This window comes from Dromiciops gliroides, chromosome 5 (genome assembly GCF_019393635.1).
Source record: "Dromiciops gliroides isolate mDroGli1 chromosome 5, mDroGli1.pri, whole genome shotgun sequence".
NCBI lineage: Eukaryota > Metazoa > Chordata > Mammalia > Microbiotheria > Microbiotheriidae > Dromiciops > Dromiciops gliroides.
In genome coordinates this window covers 64912615-64934522 of record NC_057865.1, presented here as the reverse complement: position 1 = coordinate 64934522, position 21908 = coordinate 64912615, and the positions used below count along the sequence as shown (strand labels likewise).

The following is a 21908-nucleotide window of genomic DNA, read 5'->3' as shown; positions in this document are numbered from 1 at the left end:
CTTCTGGTTATTTTCTAGCATTCACTTCCAAAAGTACTGGAAGGAGTCAGTACGCAGGGATCTGTTTCTATTTGAGTTTGATATCCCTGGTGTAGCTGATACCCCCTTTCCCTACTCGTAGAGTCCTTGCTTTGAGCTGCCCATTTAGCTATATGTACATCTGTGCCAAATTCCTGATGGGCATCAGAGACAAGCAGGAAGGTAAAAAGAAAGTGTGAAGAAAGAGGAACCTGGGGGTCCCACAGGTTTTGGTCACCCTTAGTTTTGCATAGTGTTCCTACCCACACCTTTACTGGCATCTTTGCAGAGGCAAATAGAAGCTGTGGTTTTAAGTAATTTTTATTTTCATCATGTGTCCATGCATTAGTACCATTTAATAGGGGCTTTGAGAATTAATCACAAGTAGTATGTAACTGCTACACTAGCCAACCTCAAATATGGATGGAGAAACAGAGGTAGTTTCCTGCTTCTCCCCTCTTCCCTCTGCCCTGGTCCTGACATGCTCAGGTACTAGTTGGACCAGGTGATTTCCCCGAGGACCATCTCCAACTCCAAGACTCCAAGACAAATTAGTAATTACATATATATTATGTATAGTGTGCTTCACTTCATGGCCTAGTGAAAATCACTATTTCTTATACTTTTCAGTCCTGAGTATTCCAAGTTGTATTTCAAGAATTTTTATTACTATTTAAGGAATCTTGTAAAGAAATCTAATGTACAAATTAAGTCATTGCTAGCAGACAGGATTTTTTTGGTTTTTTTGGTTTTTTTACAATAAGGTAATTGGAGAACTTATTCATATAGAAACTTTCATTTCAGCCAAAAATGAGAGAAAAAGATTGGCTATGTTTTTACATGTTGTTGTTTTTTTCCCCTGTTTCACTGATTCTAGAAGTTCTTCTAGGGCACTAGAACCATTAAGGTTTACAAGGCTACATCTTACAATTGCAATATTTATTTTAATGCCAGCCTTGCTGGCAAAAAGACAAATTTGTTTTGAGTCTGACTTGGCATCAGCTCTGTACTAATTTTAAAAAATTTTCATGAAAGTTCAGTAGATATCACTGTTCTGTTCTGAAACTATTTTTAAGCATTAAAAAAAAAAGCTAGTTTCCCTTTTAGCCACCTGCAGTGTTCTGTGCAAATGCATGTGTTCATTTTCTCTAAAGCGGTTTTGTTTTTCAGTTTGGCATGGAAACAGCATCTGAATGGCTTTGCTCCTCTTTCAAAGAGCTATACTGTAGTTATGCTTTATTAATCAGTGCTAACTGTAAAGTCTTTGCTTTGCTTTGAGTTAATTTCAAAACATTTTTCTAGGACTGTATTTAACAGGTTGTATGAAATAAGGCTTGAGAGCAGTATGTGTAACTTAAATCTACTGGTAATTCATAACCCTTCTTTAAATCACTAAAATGTTTTGTATATAGCTGCTAAGAAGTCACATCACTGTCCAGCTGAAATTTTATCTTTCTTCTATTTTCCTCCTCTTTTCTTGGGAAAAGTAGCGATACCCAGTTAAGTTAGCAGAAAAAGCACAGCAGGTGTCCTACATAATTATCTTTCATAGAATGAAGACTGTGTTTCTGTATTAATAGAATGCTAATGAGAATAATCACAATTATGAGTATATTTTGAAACCTTAAACCTTATTTAAATTTATCCTTTAACTTTTTCTTTTACGGTTGGTGAAGACAGGTCAAAAAAATTTCTGTGTGAAGAAATGTCTTCGTACAAAGTGCTATAGTTGTAGTTCCATGTGAAGACTGGAATTTCAAAAGGTTGAAGCAGTCACAATATTAGAACCTCAGGGATTTAATTTGCATATGCAGTTATTAGATCACATATGCAAGTATAGTTTTGGCAGTGAAATATGCTGGCAAACTTTTTTCTTTTGGAAAAGGTTTTAAGTTTAAAATAGTGGGTTTAGGTTGTAGAAAAACCCAAATTTATGTGTCCTCTGATACTTTAATTTCTTTCAGTTTATTTGAACTTATAAAATATACACACCTGGTTTAGGACATAAGATTTTTGTTTGTTTGTTTGTTTTTAAGGTTTAGGGCAGAATCGGGACAGTGTATAGTGCTTCTCAGTATCCTGGATCTCTGGTAGCTGGCACAAGGTGGTTAGGCTTTGAAGGGGCAACAGGATCATTAGGACTCCTAAGACCTTTTTGCCAGGAAGGGGAAACAAATAATAGGTGAAGCAGCTTTACAGGGGAATGCTCCAAACATAGAAAAACAATTTTAAATGCTTGATAGTTGGAACAAGTGTTATGAGAGATTTCCTTTCAGCTGGTTTTTCATAAGCACCTGTTGTGTGCTTTAGCCCCTGAGAGAGATGCAAAGTTTTTAGTAGGGCCCCTTTCTGCCTTGAGCTAAGTATCTTAAAGTGTTTGCCGACCAAATTTTTAAAAAGATAAAGGAAAGTTAATTTATAAACTCTTAAACATCTAAGCTCTATTAGTATAATTGATTCTTTTTTTTAGTCTAATTGATTCTTGCTGTGATAACATGTTTTTTCTTACCATTTGCTTTGTTCTGCTCTTTTAAAAATATGTATTGCCTACCCCCTTTGCCTTTTCTGGATTTTTCTCTCCCCATTTTGAGGACAAGTAGTTAATGTCTAGGTGTTCTTGCAAGATCACCCGGAGTGTTCATGGTTTTTACAGCTTTCAGATGGCGCTGGTCTCCAGTCTTCTATCTTAAGAGTCTGAGAGTTTGGCAGCAGAATTAGAGATGAAACAAAACTAATCCCACAACAGTAAACTAGATAAACCTAAACCCATTTCTTTATATTGTGTTATTGTGACAAAGAACTGGTTTGGTATTGGAGGATTTGAGTATGAATGCTGACTCTGTTCTTGTGAAGGGATGGGCAAGGTAAACTTTCAAACTCAGTTTTCTTAACTCTAAATTGAGTGCATTGGAGTAGATAACCCTTCTAGCTGTAAATCCAATAGTTAATAAATATCCAAAAGTACAATAAAATAAGTTGTGAATATTGGTCATATTGACTGGAAAGGTATGCATCTTGGTAATGTGGAAAGAGTGCTCTGGAGTCAGAGGATGTAGGTTTAGAACCCTCCTCTGATGGTTATTACTGTTTGAACTTGGACAAGTCACTTAACTCTCCTCATTCCAACATCCCCCTATTTCCCACCCCTTGAGACTCAATTTTTAAAACCATAACATTTGGGGATTGGCCTGGAACTTAGCTTCTTAAACTGTGGATCACGACTCCATATAACTGAATGTGGGGGTTGTAAAAAATTTGGCAACAGTAAAAGGTTATGTATACCTATTTTATATACCTATGTACCTGGAGTCATGTAAAAATTTCTTGGGCAAAAAGGGGTTGTGAATGGAGAAAGTTTAAGAAGCCCTGGGCTAGATGAATTCTGAGGTCCTTTCCAGTTCTCCAGATAGAGCAAAAGTAAGATTTATTGAAATTTCTAACTGTATAGTAACTTTGGTATCTTTCAGGATAAATGTCAGTCAGTCAGTCAGTTAATAAACATTTATGAAGACCCTGCTCCATGGGCCCACGCACTGTTGGAAGAGCCAGGGATACAAAAAAGAGGCAAAAGACAGACCTTGACCTCAAAGTGTACACAGTCCAATGGGGGAGACAACATGAAGGCAGATATATAGCTAACACGACATCTACAGGATAAGTAGGTGTAAGGGGCTAAAATTCTAGCTATGATGTCTAAAATCTAATGAGTGATCACCTTAAATTAGAAAATGTATGGCACCAATCTTTGAGCATTAAGTATTTATTAAAGTATATTAGGGGTTAATAAGAGAAACACGTGGATAAAGAATTAGATCTGCCAGCTCTCTCTAATCTGCCCCCCCTGCCACCAAGCCAGAGTCCCCAACCCCCCAAAAAGTCCCATGCTTTCTCCTATACTTCTCCCAGAAGCCATCTGAAAAACTGGAAACAGAGCCGTCCATACATACAGCTCCAAGCTAATTGGCTGGTAGCTCTGATTGACAGGTCCCACAGGTGCCTCTATAGATGTAACTTCTGGATGCTGGGCAACTTCTGGATGCTAAAGTCACATGGTTTCTAAATCACATGCTTTCTTCTCATGGCAGAGCTTCCCTGCAATATCTTTCCCAGCAGGGGGTGTCATTCCAATTCTCACATAGGAAATAATGAACCGAGGGGAGGCACTAGTATTTAATTTTTTAAAATGAATATTCCCCTCCCAATCTCATGTAAAAACAATTTTTAACATTAATTTAAAAATTTTGAGTTCCAGATTCTTTCCCTTTCTCCCCTTCCCACCTCATTGAGAAGACAAGCAATTTGATAAAGGTTATACTCCTGCAGCCATGAAAAATAAAGATAAAGTATGCTTTGATTTGGATTCAGATTTCTGTCAGTTCTTTCTTTTTTCATAAGTCCTTCAGAATTGTCTTGGATCATTGTATTGCTATATACAATGTTCCCCTGGTTCTGCACATTTCACTTTACATCAGTTTGTGTAAGTCTTTCCAGGTTTTTCTGAGAGGCTTTTGTTGATCATTTCTTATATAGTATCCCATATATTTATTTAGTATATTTCTTATACAGTATTTCTTATATTTAGTATATTTCTTATACAGTATCCCATCACAATCATATACAACAGCTTGTTCAGCCATTTCCCAATTGCTGGGCATCCCCTCAATCCCCCTCCCCCCCTTTAATTAAATCTCTTTGGGATATAGACCTAGTAGCGGTTTTGCTGGATCAAGGGGTATTTATGGTTTTATGGCCCTTGGGGCATGGTTCCAAATTGTTCTACCAAATGGTTGAATCAGTATATAAGGAAAGCATTAGTATTAAGAGGGTTTGGGGAAGGCTTTCTATTGATGGTGGGATTTTAGTTGGCACTTAAACGAAGCCAGGGGAGGGGTCAGTAGTTGGAGTGAAGGAGGGAGAGTACTCTAGGCCTGGAGGGCAGCCAGAGAAAACTGCCTAGAGCCAAGATTGTTCCTGGACTGACCAGGAAGCCAGTGTCACTAGATTGAAGAATATGTATTGGGGGATAAGATAGAAGAAGATTGGAAAGGCCATGGGGATGTTAATTTTAAATAGTAACTTTAGATTTCTTAAAATACGAAAACATCATTTTAGACCATAGAATTTTACTAAGTAGCTGGCTAATAAAGCCAGATTCATCAGATGCTGTGATGGGAAAAGATCATGCCAAGAGTACATGAACTTGTACATTGCTATGTAAACAAAAGATGAAGATATTAATTAGAACAGGATTGGTCGAGGTGTGGGGCAGCCAGCAGCAATTCCTCTTTTGCCCAAGAACTTTCTAGCTTCTTTAAACCAACCTTTGTGGGGACCTTTAGTCGTGTCCTTTTACTTCAGAATTGTAACAAAAGTGCCATGGAGGTGGCTTTGCCTTCCCCATTGAAGAATGTGAGAGGAAGCTCTTTCTGATGCTTAGTTTGACGGCTTAATTTGTTTAAACTCTTTCCTCCTTGGAATCACAGTTAACTGGGCCAGATTAGAGAAGATCGCTTATCAGAGCCAAGAGGGGAGTCTGCCCCTGCCTCTCTCTCCTCCCCTCCCCTCCATTTAGTCAGCTGAGAATCTGCACTGGGAGTTTGAAATGGAGACTTTATTTACATACTCTCTCCTTTCCTACTACCCTTCCCCAGTTTTCCCCATTTATTAGCTGAACAGTCGATGAGGGGGTGAATAAGACACTCTGTGAGGATTCTTAAGGAAGGGGAAGAGGTCATAAAACAATTTGAAATGTCACCAGGGAAATTTAGAAATGAGAGCAAAATATTGTTGCTTGCTGCTTGTTCCTATTAGTCAAGTAACCTTTTTTGGAAAGGTGCCAGATTGAAAATGGTATTGTCACATTCTCTTTTTGTTGTATATAATCTCTCTAAATCTTTTTGCTCTGTTTCTCTCTGTGTCTCTGTCTCTGTGTGTCTCTCTCTCTGTCTCTGTTTCTCTCTGTGTTTCTGTCTCTGTGTCTCTGTGTGTCTCTCTCTGTCTCTGTTTCTCTCTGTGTTTCTGTCTCTGTCTCTGTGTGTCTCTCTCTGTCTCTGTTTCTCTCTGTATTTCTGTCTCTGTCTCTGTGTGTGTCTGTCTGTCTCTGTCTGTGTGTGTCTCTGTCTCTGTGTCTGTTTCTCTCTGTGTTTCTGTCTCTGTCTCTGTGTGTGTTTCTCTGTGTCTCTGTCTCTGTCTCTCTCTGTGTTTCTGTCTCTGTCTCTGTGTCTCTCTCTGTCTCTGTTTCTCTCTGTGTTTCTGTCTCTGTCTCTGTCTGTCTCTGTTTCTCTCTGTGTCTCTGTCTCTGTGTGTGTGTCTCTCTGTTTCTGTCTCTGTCTCTGTGTGTGTGTCTCTCTCTGTCTCTGTCTCTGTTTCTCTCTGTGTTTCTGTCTCTGTCTCTGTCTGTGTCTCTCTGTCTCTGTCTCTGTCTGTCTCTGTTTCTCTCTTTTTGATGGGGCTTTCTGGTGTATAGCTGTTGAAATCTTGAAAAAGATTTTGGGTAAAAAAGAAAATAGATATGATTTGGATCTCCAAATCTATATCTGAAATAGACTTATATATTGCATACCTATTTTAATTTGGGGCCTACTTCCTGCCCCCAATTAACCTTCAGAATTTTGTACATTTTGGTGATTCTGGCAATTTAATGACCTTGCTATTTGGCTTACCTCAGTAGCTTTCTAATTTCCTGATGATTCTATTCTTTGTTATTGAAGAAATTAAACTTAAAAGTTTTTAGTCCTAAAACAGTCTCTGGATTACATTCAATATGTTTTAGTGTTCCAGGCCCTTCAAACTCTTTTATGATACTCTTCTTGTTGTTCAGTTGTTTCAGTCATGTCTGTTACCTCATTTAGGGTTTTCTTGGCAAAGATACTCCAGTGGTTTGCCATTTTCTTTTCCAATTCATTTTACAGATGAGGAAACTGAGGCAAACAGGGTGAAGTGACTTGCCTAGGGTCACACAACTATAAGTGTCTGAGACCATATTGTCCTTTATTCAGCCTGCAGTAAGGGAGTACTTTGCCTGTAAATAAATGCCCAGCATATATGCTCTAATTAAAAGTCAGTATTCTTATCTCTGGTTTCTAATTCGGAATATAGGCAGCTGAGAATGTCTGGCAGTTTGAAGTGAACCCATGTCAGAATCGTGAATGGAAACCAAGATCATGCTCTCATTCTTTAAATTTCACACTATTCTAGAGAGGACTCGTGTCCTCGTGTTGTTATAACACCTTACATATAAAACTGCAAAGCCAAACCGCTGTTTTGTTAGTCTTCAGCTGAGGTGGGGGAGGGACCGGACACGACACTTTTTTTCTGGATATACTCTTAGGACAGGTTGTCTCTAATCCAGCAAATGCTGCTGCTTTTGTTTACAGTCAGCTAGGAATCTTCTGTTAGAAACTTCCATCTCTAGTGGAGCCAGTCAGATGCCCCTGATCAAGATTGTCAGCCTGCCTGGGAGTGACGACAGGTGTGATACTACTTGCTGTAGAAGTGTGCCACGGTCTTGCAGGCAGCCCTTGAACAAGCCAGATTCTGGCTTTCTCCTTGTCTCTCCACTGCATGTAATGAGATTCTGGCTACTCTGTCCTATCCCCTCTCGTCCTTTTATTATTGCCCATAAAGGACCTACTAGCAAGATTACTGGCTTGATTGTTCAAAGCCTCCATTGAAGTCCCAGCTTAAACTTTTAACAGAACATTGATTATGTCTTGCTTATACTAGAAGTAATGATGACACATTTAGGTGGTACTTTGCAGTTATAGAATGATTTAAATATATGAAGTGTGTTGAAATTGTATCTTGTTCTGGCCCCCTGATCACCCAGTCAGTGTAGTAAGTTTATAAGCCATTGTAAAGAGAAAATAAGATTGCAAAGGGAACCTGTGCAAAGGGAAGTTGTGTATATACCCATCCCAAAGATCCAAGGAGCATAATTTACAAATTGTATCCTATTAACCAAAATTCATATCCTTGTACTATGGGATGAATCAGCAGAAGCCATCCAGGGGCTGCTGTTAGGGCCTTTCAGTTCCGTGCAACAAAATCCAGTCCTCCACAGCTCCAGACCTGCAGAACATCCAAAAATGTGCTGATAACTTTTGAATGATTTGGATGTGTTAATGAATTAACTCTAAATTGCTACAGAGAGAATTTGATCTGTTTCCCCCCAAAATCCTATTAAAATGAGACCTCAAGGGGGCAGCTAGGTGGCACAGTGGATAAAGCACCGGCCCTGGAGTCAGGAGTACCTGAGTTCAAATCCGGCCTCAGACACTTGACACTTACTAGCTGTGTGACCCTGGGCAAGTCACTTAACCCCCATTGCCCCGCAAAAAAAAAAAAAGAGACCTCAAACTTCTACTATCACCCTCCCCTCCACCCCTCTTCCATCTCTTTCATGCTGTCTAGTGCTCCCAACTCTCATCCATGATTATGTGAGTGATTATCTGTGCCTCTTCCCTACACTCCCTGCCTTCCTTCACCATCCCATTCCCTGTACCCACACTGCCATCTGCCTTTGTACCTTTTTTGCTGCTGGTCTGCTTTTATGAGCTTTTTGCCCCCATACCGTCTGTGTTTAGTTAAAGTATGATGGCTGTCCTGTTTCCTAATGCCAATTGTGATCTTTCCCAATGAGTACCCAAAGAACTGAGTGTGCCTGCTCCCATTTCATATTTTATAAATGATCAGTTCATTAAATCACTAGGGAAGTAGCATTATCCATCTGACGATGTGGACACCAAGACAGAGGAAAAATTCAAGGTTATACAGCTTGATTGATCTAAGGTTCCATCTCAAGGCCCCTTACTCTTTTCATGATTCTGCCTTGTTTATTTATATGTTCTCCAAGGTTCTGTTCTGGACTTTCTTTTTGTTGCCCTTATTATCTGCCTTAGTGATCTCATCAGCACTCACGGGTATAATTTCCATGTACATGATTCCCAGATCTGTATGTCCAGTCTTGTCTCTTTTTCTCCACTTCAGTTTGTTTTCCACCCAGCTGTCAAAGTGATCTTCCTAAGGCATTAGTCAGACCATGTTACTCTCCTGCTCCTACGTTACCTGTCCAAGGAAACTTCAGTGGTTCCCTCTTACTTATAGGATGAAATGTAAAATCCTCTATTTGGCTTTTAAAACCCTTTACAGGGGGTATTGAGGTGGTACAGTGAATTAATTGAGCATCTGAAGCCAGGAGGCCCTAAGTTCCAATCTGGCCTCAGATACTTAACTAGGTGTGTGACACTAGGCAAGTCACTTCACCCCCCCCCCCCCAATAATTAATTGGAAAATACCCTTAGAACCTGGCCTTTTCCTACCTTTTTGTATCTCACAGTTCTCCCTTATATACACATTACAGTACAGTGAAACTGGCCTTCTTACTGTTCCTTGCACGCTAACACTCCATCTCCTGAGTCTGGACTTCTCACTGGCCATCTTGCCATGCCTGGGATGCTGCTCTTCCTCTTTATTTTTCCTTCTTAGAATTCCCTAGCTTCGTTCAAAGAACTGCTCATTTGCCTTCTATGGGAAGGTTCCCCTGATCTCCCATCCCCATTGTTAGTACCCTCTTCCTTCTCCAAAATCATATTTCAACTTAGACATTTTAATCCTGCTGCACACTGCTTGAGGACAAGGACAAGAACTGTTTTCTGTTTTACCCTTGTATCATCAGCACCTAGCACAGTACTTTTCATAGCCTTAATATAAATGTCTATATCATGGTTTGACTTGTTTGTAGCTGAGTCAGCACCAAGTTGTTCGAGGCTCTTCAAGTAGATTTCGGTCTTTCGTGTCAATTCTTGTTCCATCAAGCCTTCTGCCAGTTTGTTTCCTCTTGCCTTCAGTTCACAATACCGAGCAGTAAGGGCCACTTTTAAAGCATAGAAAATGAAGTGGTACCAATTCTTCTTAAGCATCTGGTTTACTAAAATATTCAACACTTCTTATGGTGTGAACTTTGCAATAGCAATGTAATAATTTCAGCAGAAACTCTTGGAGTAATCAAGAACCCTAATTCCAGAGGGTTGTGTAAAATGGCAGCATTGAGCTTCATGAAGTAAGAGCAAATGACTTGGGCCTTGAGCTTCTGTATAGTCATGGTAATTGAGTTTGCTTACCTCACTGTTGTTCCAAATTGGAATATTCCCTAAGTTATAAATTAAGGTGCCCAGTTTGTGTGTTTTTTCCGCCTTTGTTTTTGTTTTTGGTGAATTACTTTCCTGTATTCTGTAGCTTCATGCATTATTTCCTGATGATACTTGACAGTGTAGCATAAAAATAAGAACTAAGGTGCCATTAGTAGAATTGATTTTTTTCCTTAAAAACCAAATTTTTTTTTTTTACAAAAAGCCTTTGTTTTTTAAAATGACAGGATTGAAATAAAAATGGTTTTGAACCGTTAGAAAATCAAATTAGTCTTCCTTATCAAGCTTTTGACCTAATTCATATAATTATATTGTCATGGAAAAAAAACTTTCTTAAAATAAATTTTTATTGATATCATTAGTTTATATATTACCTAAATTCTCCCCCTCTCTTCCTCCCAGGGAATTATTAATCATTTTTAAAAGTTTGAAAACATTCTTTTCAAGGTAACAGTTAAGTTTTCAAGATTCAAGGTAACAGTTAGATTTGGGACTGCTTGGGAATCTTTTGGGGGGGGGGCAGGGCAATGAGGGTTAAGTGACTTGCCCAGGGTCACACAGCTAGCAAGCGTCAAGTGTCTGAGGTCAATTTGAACTCAGGTCCTCCTGAATCCAGGGCTGGTGCTTTATCTATTGCACCACCTAGCTGTGCCCTGATAATCTTAATCAACATTTATACATACCAGAAATCTGAAAAACATTCATATACAAGCACATTTGGTGATGTGATCTTTACCCATGATTGTAGCTGACAGGATGCCAAAGCCTTTGGGTTGCACTGGAACTAAAAAGTAGAAGAATGAATATTCAAAAGTCTTTAATAAAACTATAATTAGAGAAAGTAAGAATAATTAGGTCAGGACAGTTTTAAAGAATGGGGATTTTTTTCATCTGTGTTGATTTTCATGCTTTTTTATTTTAGTGTATATAAAGATCTGATTTTGTATAGTTGAAGGGTGGACATAATTCTTTGGATATGAAAGTCCAGAGAGAAAGCCAACTTAATTTTTTTTCCTTATGAGTGTTTATATTTTTCCTTTTCCATTTTAAACAATGGTATGGATATTGGAGTAAGAGCAATTTTAGAACTTTTTATTTATTTACACCTAACAGATTGGCTAAAATGACAGAAGGGGAAAATTACAGATGTTAGAGGGGATGTTGAAAAATTGGGATACTAATGCACTATTGGTGGAACTGTGAACTGATCCATCCATTTTGGAGAGCAGTCTTGAATTGTGCTGAAAGTTACAAAACAGTGCATATATACTCTTTGACCCAGCAATATCACTGTTAGTTCTGTTTCCCAGGGTGATAAGGGAAAACAGAAAAGAACCATTATATGTTCTAAAATATTCGTAGCAGCAATTTTTGTGGTAGCAAAGAACTGGAAATTGAGGGGATGCCCATCAGCTGGGGACTGGCTAAACAAGTTGTTGTATATGATTAGGGTAGAATACTACTGTGCTATAAGAAGTGATGAGTTGGTTGATTTTAGAAAAACATGGAAAGATATGCAGAAATAACGAAGAGTGAAATGAGCAGAACCAAGAGAATGCATACACAACACCAATATTGCAGGGTCAAGTATAAAATCCTCTTTTGGCATTCAAAGCCCTTCATAACTAGACCCCTTCCTATCTTTTTAGTTTTCTTACATTTAATTTTTCCTCCCTCTCTTACCCTACAATGTTTTCTTCAAGTCGTTGACCTGGCCTTCCTATTCCTTGAACAAGGCGCTTCATCTACTAGCTCCATGCATTGTAATTGGCTTCTCCCAATGCCTGGAATTCTCTCCTTATCTCTGTATCCTGGCTTTTCTAGCCTCCTTCAAGTTACAACTCTTTTTACAGAAATCCTTTCCTGATCCCCTTTAATGAAAGGGTCTTCCCTCTGTTGATTATTTCCACTTTATTGTCTTTACCTTGTCTGTACATAGCTCTTTGCATGTTGTCTCCCTCATTAGACTGAGATCCTTGTGAGCCCAGACTGGTTTTTCTCTTTCTTTGTACCCCTTGTGCTTAGCACAGTGCCTGCATGGAATGGGCACTTAATAAGTGCTTGCTGATCGACATGAACTGTTTCTCATAGCATATGCTATATCATACACCCATTCATCTCCTGTCTCAGCAATTAATGGAGGGAGCAGCATTTTCTTTACTCTGGGTCTAAGCTTAGTCATAGTAATTAGACATCATTAAACACCATTTTCATGGCATGCCTCTCCTGGCATACCTCTTAAAAATCTTTAGTGGCTCCCTATTTAACCTGCTACGTCAGAGATGACAGTGATCATATGGGAAGGCATGGAAATAGTTTATTAGTTACATAGTGCCGAGGACATGAATGATGCTAAATAAATACTTTAGAGTCACAAAATTTTAGAAGTGAGAATTTACAGATTATTTAGCTCCATCCTTCATTTCATAGATTATGATACTGAGACCCGTACAGGTTAAGTACTTAATGCAAATAACAAACCTTTCAAGATTTTTACTTACATAGTGAGAATTACTGAATTTTTTTTTTTTTTTTTGCCATTGATCATTTCACTGTTTTAGATTTTGAGAGCCTCTTATAAAGGAAACATACTTGTGAGAAATTATTGCTGTGATTTACATTTTTCAAAATAGAATGGGCTGGGGGCAGCTAGGTGGCGAAGTGGATAAAGCACCAGCCCTGGATTCGGGAAGACCTGAGTTCAAATTCCGCCTCAGACACTTGACACTTAATAACTGTATGACCCTGGGCAAGTCACTTAACCCTCACTGCCCCACAAAATAAATAAAAATAGAATGTGCTTTTAATCCCATTGTCTTCATTCAGTTGTGCTTTGGGAAATACTTGTGTGAACTTGTGTTTGGAGTTACAGGTACCTCCTGCATTGGAATTTTGCCATATAAACTTGGTCAAATAGGTACCATATGTGATGTTTAGCATTTTTAAATCGTTCTGAAGTACAGCTAGAAACCATACTTGTTGGCACATCCATGAATAGTTTGAGGAAAGAAAATATTTCTTTATATTTTAAGGATTTCTTTTTACATATTTTAGGGAAAGTATTTATTCCAAGAAAACTTCGATTGTCTGATTTCTTTTCAACTAAATGGCTGATTGAATGAGCATCTTTTTAATGGTATTTTCTTTGTTCAATTTCAAATATAGACTGTGGACATTCATAAAGAAAAAGTGGCTCGGAGAGAGATAGGCATTTTGACAACAAATAAGAATACATCCAGAACTCACAAAATAATAGCACCTGCAAATATGGAACGTCCTGTAAGGTACATTCGAAAACCTATAGACTATACAGTACTGGATGATGTGGGCCATGGTGTCAAGGTAAGCATTTCTGTAGGCTACCTGTGTTACTTAGTATGTTTGGAATTTTGAAGATAATACAGATTACAGTGGTGGTTTTACAAGAGAATTATTCACAATAAGTTCATGGGTAGTATGAAATATAGATTACTTTTTAGAGTAATTCACTAATTTGATTGACTAGCTATATTTATATTGGGGTAAGTTGCTATTACGGTTCTAATATTTATATATTTCATTTTGCTTTGTATTACTTATCAAATACACATTCTAAAATAATTGATATATCTTATTTTTATGACAAAGGGGACCATGTAACTTTTAATATGTTGTCAATTCCTCCCCCTTCTCTATTATCTCTTTTTGCAATTGCTAAGGAAACATAGTGATATGATAGATATATCATATAAATTGTTTGTCAACCATACATTGATTTCCTTTTAGCTTAAAAAAAAAATTAGGGGAGAGATTATTGGAATGAATTCCCTTGCCATCCATACACATTTCTTTGGGGTGGGGGGGACCAAAAACAAAATTAGGTGCTCCAAGGATGAAGTTTCTGATGAATAATTCATCATTCTTTGACATTTTGAAGGAGAATAATTTTAGCCAATCTTTGCTCAGGATAGAATAGTTCTATGTAATTTTATTGTCTTTTCCTATGGGGCCTTTGTGTGTGTGTGTGTGTGTGTGTGTGTGTGTGTGTGTGTGTGTGTGTGTGTGTGGAAAGGCTTTATTTTCAGGTAATTAAGTCAGGCGGATTAGTTTTTTCATGGGTATACATATTTTCTAGAACTGGATGCTTAACCATGAGGCTGGGAGCCTTTGGTAGAATTTCCTCTATCACATGTAGTTTGTCAAGATTTCCAATGGATATTCCCAAAACTCGCTGTCCGTCATCTTGCACAGTGTTTTCCCTTAACCCAAGTTAAGGACTACCAGCACCCTTGACCGCCACTATAACTATGCTAGTCATCTCAGTGTATTAGAAGATTGAGGAGGAGTGACTTTTCACATAAAATTGGGAGTCCCCAGCTGGAATGCCCTTTCAATAGTTTTCTTTGCAGTACCTTCTATCCCCTATTCCTTTTTTTTTTTTTTTAGTGAGGCAATTGGGGTTAAGTGACTTGCCCAGGGTCACACAGCTAGTAAGTGTCAAGTGTCTGAGGCCGGATTTGAACTCAGGTACTCCTGACTCCAGGGCCGGTGCCCTATCCACTGCGCCACCTAGCTGCCCCAGCCCCTATTCCTTTTTAACCACGAACAGCTGACCTCTCCCTCCCCAGTCAGTGTAAATGATGATGGTGTGAATGCATAGCAGTTTATAATTCCTAACTTTTAATGATTGTTTCCCTTGAGGGTACAGTCTGTTTGACATCTTTGTATTTAATAGTAGTGTGATCAGGTCTTCAAGTGAATAAATCCTACACTCCATTTATATCATTTCAGGCTTTGATTTAGGTAAAAAATTCATGTTGTATAGAAACTGGAATCAATCTTTTTACCTCCAATAAATTATTTGTTTCTTATTGTCCTTGGCCAAAAGTCCTTTTTCTTTTAATAACCTGGAAGTCTTAATAGAAATTTTCTACTCACTGTCAGTTCTTAAAAATTGAATTTAGAAATTAGTGGTTTCTGGGGCAGCTAGATGGCGTAGTGGATAGAGCACTGGCCCTGGAGTCAGGAGGACCTGAGTTCAAAATCTGGCCTCAGACACTTAACACTTACTAGCTGTGTGACCCCGGGCAAGTCACTTAACCCCCATTGCCCCGCAAAAAAAAAAAAAAAAAGAAATTAGTGGTTTCTGCAACTCCAATATGGGATGATTAGTTGAATAAGTTTGATATGTATATTTCATTGATTGACTCAAACTGTATTTGCTCTCTAGGTACTATTTTATATTGCATTTGGCTCTTCTACCTTGTAGTCAGGTTTGCATTTGAAAACTTCTATGTTAAGATATATAACATAGTAGTTCTGGAATAAATGAACTGTTTGTTGGCATTGTGTTCAATTTCAGCTTAATATACTTTATAACTTTTTCATTTCTTGATTAGTGAAGTTAAGTTCAATTAAAAAACATTTTCCAAACTATTTTCAAAGCACTATGTTAGTTGTAGGGAGTTTAGACATGATGTAGTCATAAGATCATAGATCAAGAGCTAAAAAAGAACCTCAAGGCTAGTCTTAGCCCTTCATTGTACAGTTTAGGACACTGAGGCCCAGGTAGGTTAAGAGTTTGCCCAAGATCAGGCAAGTAGGATCATCAGAGGTGTCTTACACAAGGTCACCCAACTCTAGAGCCAAAGCCTTTTCCATTGTACCATGATGCTGTAGTCTTACCCCTCAGGAAAGTTATTCTCTAAGTAGGGGATAGAATATACAGCTGGAATAGAAACTGATCCATAAGTAAATAAGAGAGGCTCAAACAAAATGAAAGGAGGCAGGGTGAATGGAGAGACATTTCTAACTGAGCTGGAAACTGTGTTTAAGCTGGGCTAATTTAGGCTGCTGGGGATCTCAGCAGGTTAAGAGAAGGCTGTTTAAGAGAGAGTGGGCAGATATTGTGCGGGAGGTGGAGAAGTGTGGGCAGTGGACAGAGAAGAGCAGTTCTTGCCTTTGTATTTACTTTCTGATTTTTCACCTTGTCATGCAAGTAGCACCTCATTTCTTTTTTGTTCCTGCTCTTCTGTTATTTTGTCCAGTTCCTTTTTTATTGAGAGTTAATTTTAAGCTGTCTTTGGTATTGAGAGCTCGTTATTGATAACTGTGCTGACCAGAAAGCATATGCTGATCAACAGATGTCAGGTCCTTACGCCTTTTTTAAAGCTGTACCTGCCCCACTTTAAAAAACAACAAACAAACCGACAGCATTTTTTCATTTAATGATGTTTATGTTTAAATTTAGGGAGTAACTAACACTTAAATTATTTTTATATTCATTTTACCAGTAAAATAAAGATTAACTGTTTACATAGTTCTTTTTTATATAACCATGACCTCTTTTCCTAGGCGCGCGCGCGCACACACACACACACACACACACATATAAAAACAAATGTTTCTATTGGGAACGTAAAGCCTTTGACAACTTGACCCTAACTTGTCATTCTAGCCTTATATATCTTACATTTATCTTGTACAGATTACTGCACTTTCTGGTTAGGCAAAATTGATCATTTTAACTATTCTTATGCATAGAACTCAATTTCCTGTCTCTTATGTTTTTGCTTTGCTTAGCAACCCCTCCCCCTTTCTGTAAGAAGTCTTTTCTGATTCTTCTCAGCTGCTAGTGTCCTCCCCACTACCTTGAATCTTTTTATTCCTATATGTGTAGAAACACATCAGACAATATGTGTGCTCGTTTCACACATGTGCATATATACATATGTGCATCTATATGTCTCTATCTATCTATCTATCTATATGGGGGGAGAGACAGACACAGACACAGACACAGATACAGACAGATACCTGTCTTTCCTGATGGGTAATAAGCTCCTCAAGCAACTTCACTATTGAGTACATGCTTAATAAGCACTGAATAGATGCTTCTTTATTGGTTAAACAAATACATAATTTTTTTTTAAATTTGAGGAAACTAGCAGCTATTCTGAAAAAACATTTTCCCTTCTAACATTCTTATTCCCAGACCTTTCCTCCTTAGGGAATATAAAGCACTCTTAAGAACATTTTTTTCCCATGGAAGATATTCAAATGAAATAAATTTAAAGCAAAGATCATTTATGAGCTATTGGATATTGTAGGGTCCTATAGTTGTCTGAAAATCAGTCACTTAAAAAATCTATATTCTTAACTGCAAGTAAACTCCAGAGGCTAATTAAAAAAATTGTTTATACCCTCCTATTAAATTATGTCATTTTTATAAGTTCTTGTGAGCTCTAGGCTATCTTAGAAAATTAAATAAATAAAAAAATGTTCATTTAAGATACTTTATTTTGCTTCAACAATTATCTTAAATAGGGCATTTCTGTAAGAAATTTCTAGTTGGAATTTATCAGGGAGTAAATTTTGTCAATCTCTGTGATCCAAGGCAAGATAGTTTACTGTGTCAGCACAACTCTGTAAGACTCTCCAAGTTTCTCTGAGTTGCATAACCTTTGGAGAGCTGCCTTGCTTGGTAAAGGGAATTTCCTTTCTTGAGAGTTCCCCACACCAGTGAAATCACAGTTGTGACGAAAAATATCAGTCATCCAGCAAACATTTATTAAGCACCTTCTGTGTGCCAAGTACTCTGCTAGGTATTGGGGATAAAAAAAAATACAACAATCCTTATTCTATCAGGAAGATAAGGTTATAAATAAGCAAATAATTAGAATAAATACAAAATACTTAAATACCAGGTTAGGGATAGAGGGGACATACATTTTGGGGGACCACCAATATGCATATCTAAGGTAAACTATGTATGTTAACTACGTTGCTGTATTATATGAAGAACATAGTTTTTATCAATTAACCCAGCGTAAGAAATTGATATTAAAATATATGGTTGTTCCAAGTTCATGCAGGGTTATTTATCTACATACTTTTGATTTCTACTGTCTGGAGAATGGAGGATCTTTTTTTCATCTCTTAAAAAAACTAGGGGACAGCTAAGTGGGACTCAGGAGGACCTGAATTCAAATTTGGCTTTAGACACTTGACACTTACTAGCTGTGTGACCCTGGGCAAGTCACTTAACCCCAATTGCCTCACCAAAATAAAACACAAAAAACCCCAACAACAACAACAAAAAACTAATGACATAGTAATGGGAATGAACTTTGGGAAAAGAATTGAATCTGATACTTGGGTTTACTTTTCCCCCCTTCATTGTATAAATGGTTATTATTGTCAGTGCTTAGATATTGTAAACCTATTAAAAAATCAAGGGAGCCCATGTGTTTTTGGGGAGCATTTTGTCTAGATTCAAACATGGTTCAGTGTCTTTTGAATTATGGTATTCAGCCTTCCTTATTCATAATTTTCTTGACAATTTTATATATATTATATGTATATACGCACTTAAGATTAATAAGAGACATAAATAACAAATATAGGTTCCATAATGCGTGTGCTTCATTAGCATAGAAATAATACTTGGTGAATATCAGTTATTCGCCTACCCCTTCCTGCTCTGGTGGAATAGAAATGACTGATTGAGGATTTCCCCAAGGCATAATTTGTAACAGAATCACGACTATAGCAGTCAGGCAGAGCTTTAGGCAGCTTTTGTGTGTCTTAGAGGGGGGAAAAGCATTCACCTCTAGAGTAAGGGGTGCTGAGTATGAAAATTTGGGACCAAGAATGGACAGTGAAGCAATTTCTTTCTCTAGCTTCTGGCTTGTCTTTCTCTTTGGACCAACCTCATTGTAGTCTTTTAGCTTTAATTATTGTTGCTTTCTGAAGGCAATATTCATTCAGTAAGCTTTTGTTAAGGGCTCTCTATGTATTTGGCATTGTAGGGGGTAGGATTGGAGTGTCTACTAAATGTAATCTATCTTCATGGAGCCTGTAGTCTAGAAAAGAAGACATACATATATGAACCAATTAAAGAACCATATAAGCGAGCAAAAGCACTGGACTGAATCTAAAGAGGGTTCTGGTTTCCAGTCCTGCCTCTGCAATTCAGTTATAAAAATGTGCAAACATGAAAGTGTGGTGGTTTCTCACTTTTCTAGATCTTTAGGAGGTTGTGTTAGTGGACATAGGGCCATCTTGGAGGAACTGTGTCACTAAATCTTTGGTAAGGATCTGCTTGTATGCCGGGCACTGTGCTAAGCACTAGGCATAGAAAGAAAGTAAAAAGATAAAAAGACAGCCTCTGGGGCAGCTAGGTGGCGACCACGGGCCCTGGATTCAGGAGGACCTGAGTTCAAATTTGGCCTCATACATTTGACACTTACTAGCTGTGTGACCCTGGGCAAGTCACTTAACCCCAATTGCCTCACCAAAAAAAAAAAAAAGAGAGAGAGAGAGAGAGAGAGAGAGAGAGAGAGAGAGAGAGAGAGACAGCCTCTGCAGGCCCCCCCCTCCCCCCACAGAGTTCACAGACTAAAGGGGGATAAAGGGGGAGACAACATACACATACAAATAGCTATGAAGGAAGCCAGGATATGGAGCTAAAGGGGGAGAGCATGCCAGACATTAGAGATGGCCAATCAAAATACCTGGAGTGCTTTGTTAAAAGAACAGCAGGAAGGTCAGGGTCAGTGGATTGAAGACTACATTGTAGAGTGAGAGGGGAGGGGCGGAGGAATGCAATGTAAGAAGACTGGAAAGATGGTTGAGTAGAATGAGGTTTGGTTGGTTTGTTTGTTTGTTTTGGTGAGGCAGTTGGGGTTAAGTGACTTGCCCAGGGTCACACAGCTAGTAAGTGTTAAGTGTCTGAGGCCGGATTTGAACTCAGGTACTCCTGACTCCAGAGTCAATGCTCTATCCACTGTGCCACCTAGCTGCTCTGGAGAATGAGTTTATGAAGGGCTTCAAAGACTGAACAGGACTTTGATGCTGGAGGTAATAGGAAGTCATGGCAATTTACTGAGTAGGCTGTGACATGGTCAGACTTATACTTTAAGAAAATAACTTTGGTGGCTGAATGGACGATGGAGAGACTTGTAGCAGGCAGATCCACCAGCAGGTTATAACAGTAGTCCATGCATGAGAAGATGAGGCCTGTACCAGGGTGGTGGCAGTATCAGAAGAGAGATGAGAATGTATTCAAGAGATGTTGAAAAGGTGAAATTAATCGTTTTTGGTAACAGATTGTCTGTGGCAGTTGAGAAATAGTAAGGACTTGAGGATGATACCTAAGTTGTGAGCCCGAGGGACTGGGAAATAGCGGCATCCTTGACCATGACAGGGAGATTTGGAAAGGTGAAGGTTTGGGGATAAAGAGTTCAGTTTTGGACATAGTGGTTTTAAAATGTCTATAGCAATGTGTCAAATTCAAATGGAAATGGAAATGGATCCCTGTAGGTTCACACTGACTTAGAAAAAAACGCAATTGATCATATTGATGTAAACTCCCCACAATTTACAATATCTTTTACATATATATAATATAAATAAAATAATAAATAAATATAAAAGCTATTGTATTTTTTCTAAGTCAGTGTGAACTTGCAGGGATCCATTTGCCAATTACATTTTAATCTGGTTTGGTCATTCTTTGGGGCTTTTACAGGCCAGGCGAATGAATCGAGGTGATAATTGAATCTCTGGGAGCTGATAAGGTCACCAAGTGAAGTGTAGTATAGAGGACTGGAGGAGAACCAGGCTAGAGTTGAGTCCCAAAAACCTAGAGAAAGGAGAGTGGAGTAAAGGAGAAGAGGACGACCATCAGTGTTAAAAGCTGCCAAGGGGTCAAGGAGGATCAGGGTTGGGGAAAGGCTGTTGGGTTTGACACCAAGAGGTCATTGATAACTTTTCAGTTGAGGTCAGAAGCCAGATTGCTGAGAGTCAGGAAGAGAGTGGGAGGAGAGAAAGTAGAGGCTTCTCTTGCATCCATGGGCAAGTCTTTTATTAATCTCTCAGTGCCCAGAGTGATAACTCTTTGAGACTGTAAATTACAGATAAATTGCCAACTGCATCGTAAAGTGAATTTCCAGGTCGTGAATTCTTCCATGGGAATAAAAAGATTTGGGGCCTCACAATTATCATAATGTCACTAGGACTATTTATCTCCAAGCATCCCAATTTAAACTAAAAATTTCTACTTTTAAGGAGAAATACAGCAGCTATTCAGTAGTATTCGATATCTCTTTTCCTAGATCCAAAAATCCATTGTGTTTACCAGAAAAAGAATATATATAAGATGTAACATCCCTGTTTATGGAATGTATCCAAATTATTCTTGCTTTTATAATCATTCGGAGTATGACAGTTCTCTATTTAGTCAGACATGTTTATAGAAATAATTCTCAGCTTCTAAAAAATAAAATTGCATGGAAAAAGTTAAGATTTCTAATTCTAAAATAGTTTAAATGGAGTTTTTCAGGGCTTCCCATATTGTAAATAACCCAGTACCTATTCTTTAATCTTGAACTTTCACTAAAGAGTAGTGGTGAAGAGTAGTAGCTAATAAATATTAATTGTAATTCCCTGCTAATTTGACTAGAACAGATTTGAAACCCAGAAAGGAGGGAATCTTTTGGGTGCCGTATCATATCTATGAGTGTTTAGGCATTAGTTATCCAGTTGACATCTCATTTGTGGAAGCAGTATCATTCTGCAAATGGCACTAAATTTGGAGTTGTGGACACTTAAACCTGGCCTTCCAATAGTAACTAAATGTCTAAGCACTGTCAAGAATATGGTGTATTGACATAGTTGGTATTTAGTTGCAAGTTATGATGAACAACAAATTTATGTCATAAACATTTTGATCTGTAACTCAGTAGGGTGAGGTTTATAAGA

The 21908-nt window shown here is 38.2% G+C and overlaps 1 protein-coding gene across 9 annotated transcripts in view; it reads left to right on the top strand.

Moving 5' to 3' along the window:
- ABI1 (abl interactor 1) overlaps positions 1-21908 on the top strand; it is a 111343-nt gene that overhangs the window by 63712 nt on the left and 25723 nt on the right. For all 9 annotated transcript variants that reach the window (XM_043965701.1, XM_043965700.1, XM_043965707.1 and 6 more), the window contains exon 3: positions 13332-13508. In XM_043965701.1, coding sequence (XP_043821636.1) covers positions 13332-13508 — 177 coding nt within the window. The remainder of the gene's footprint in view (positions 1-13331; positions 13509-21908) is intronic.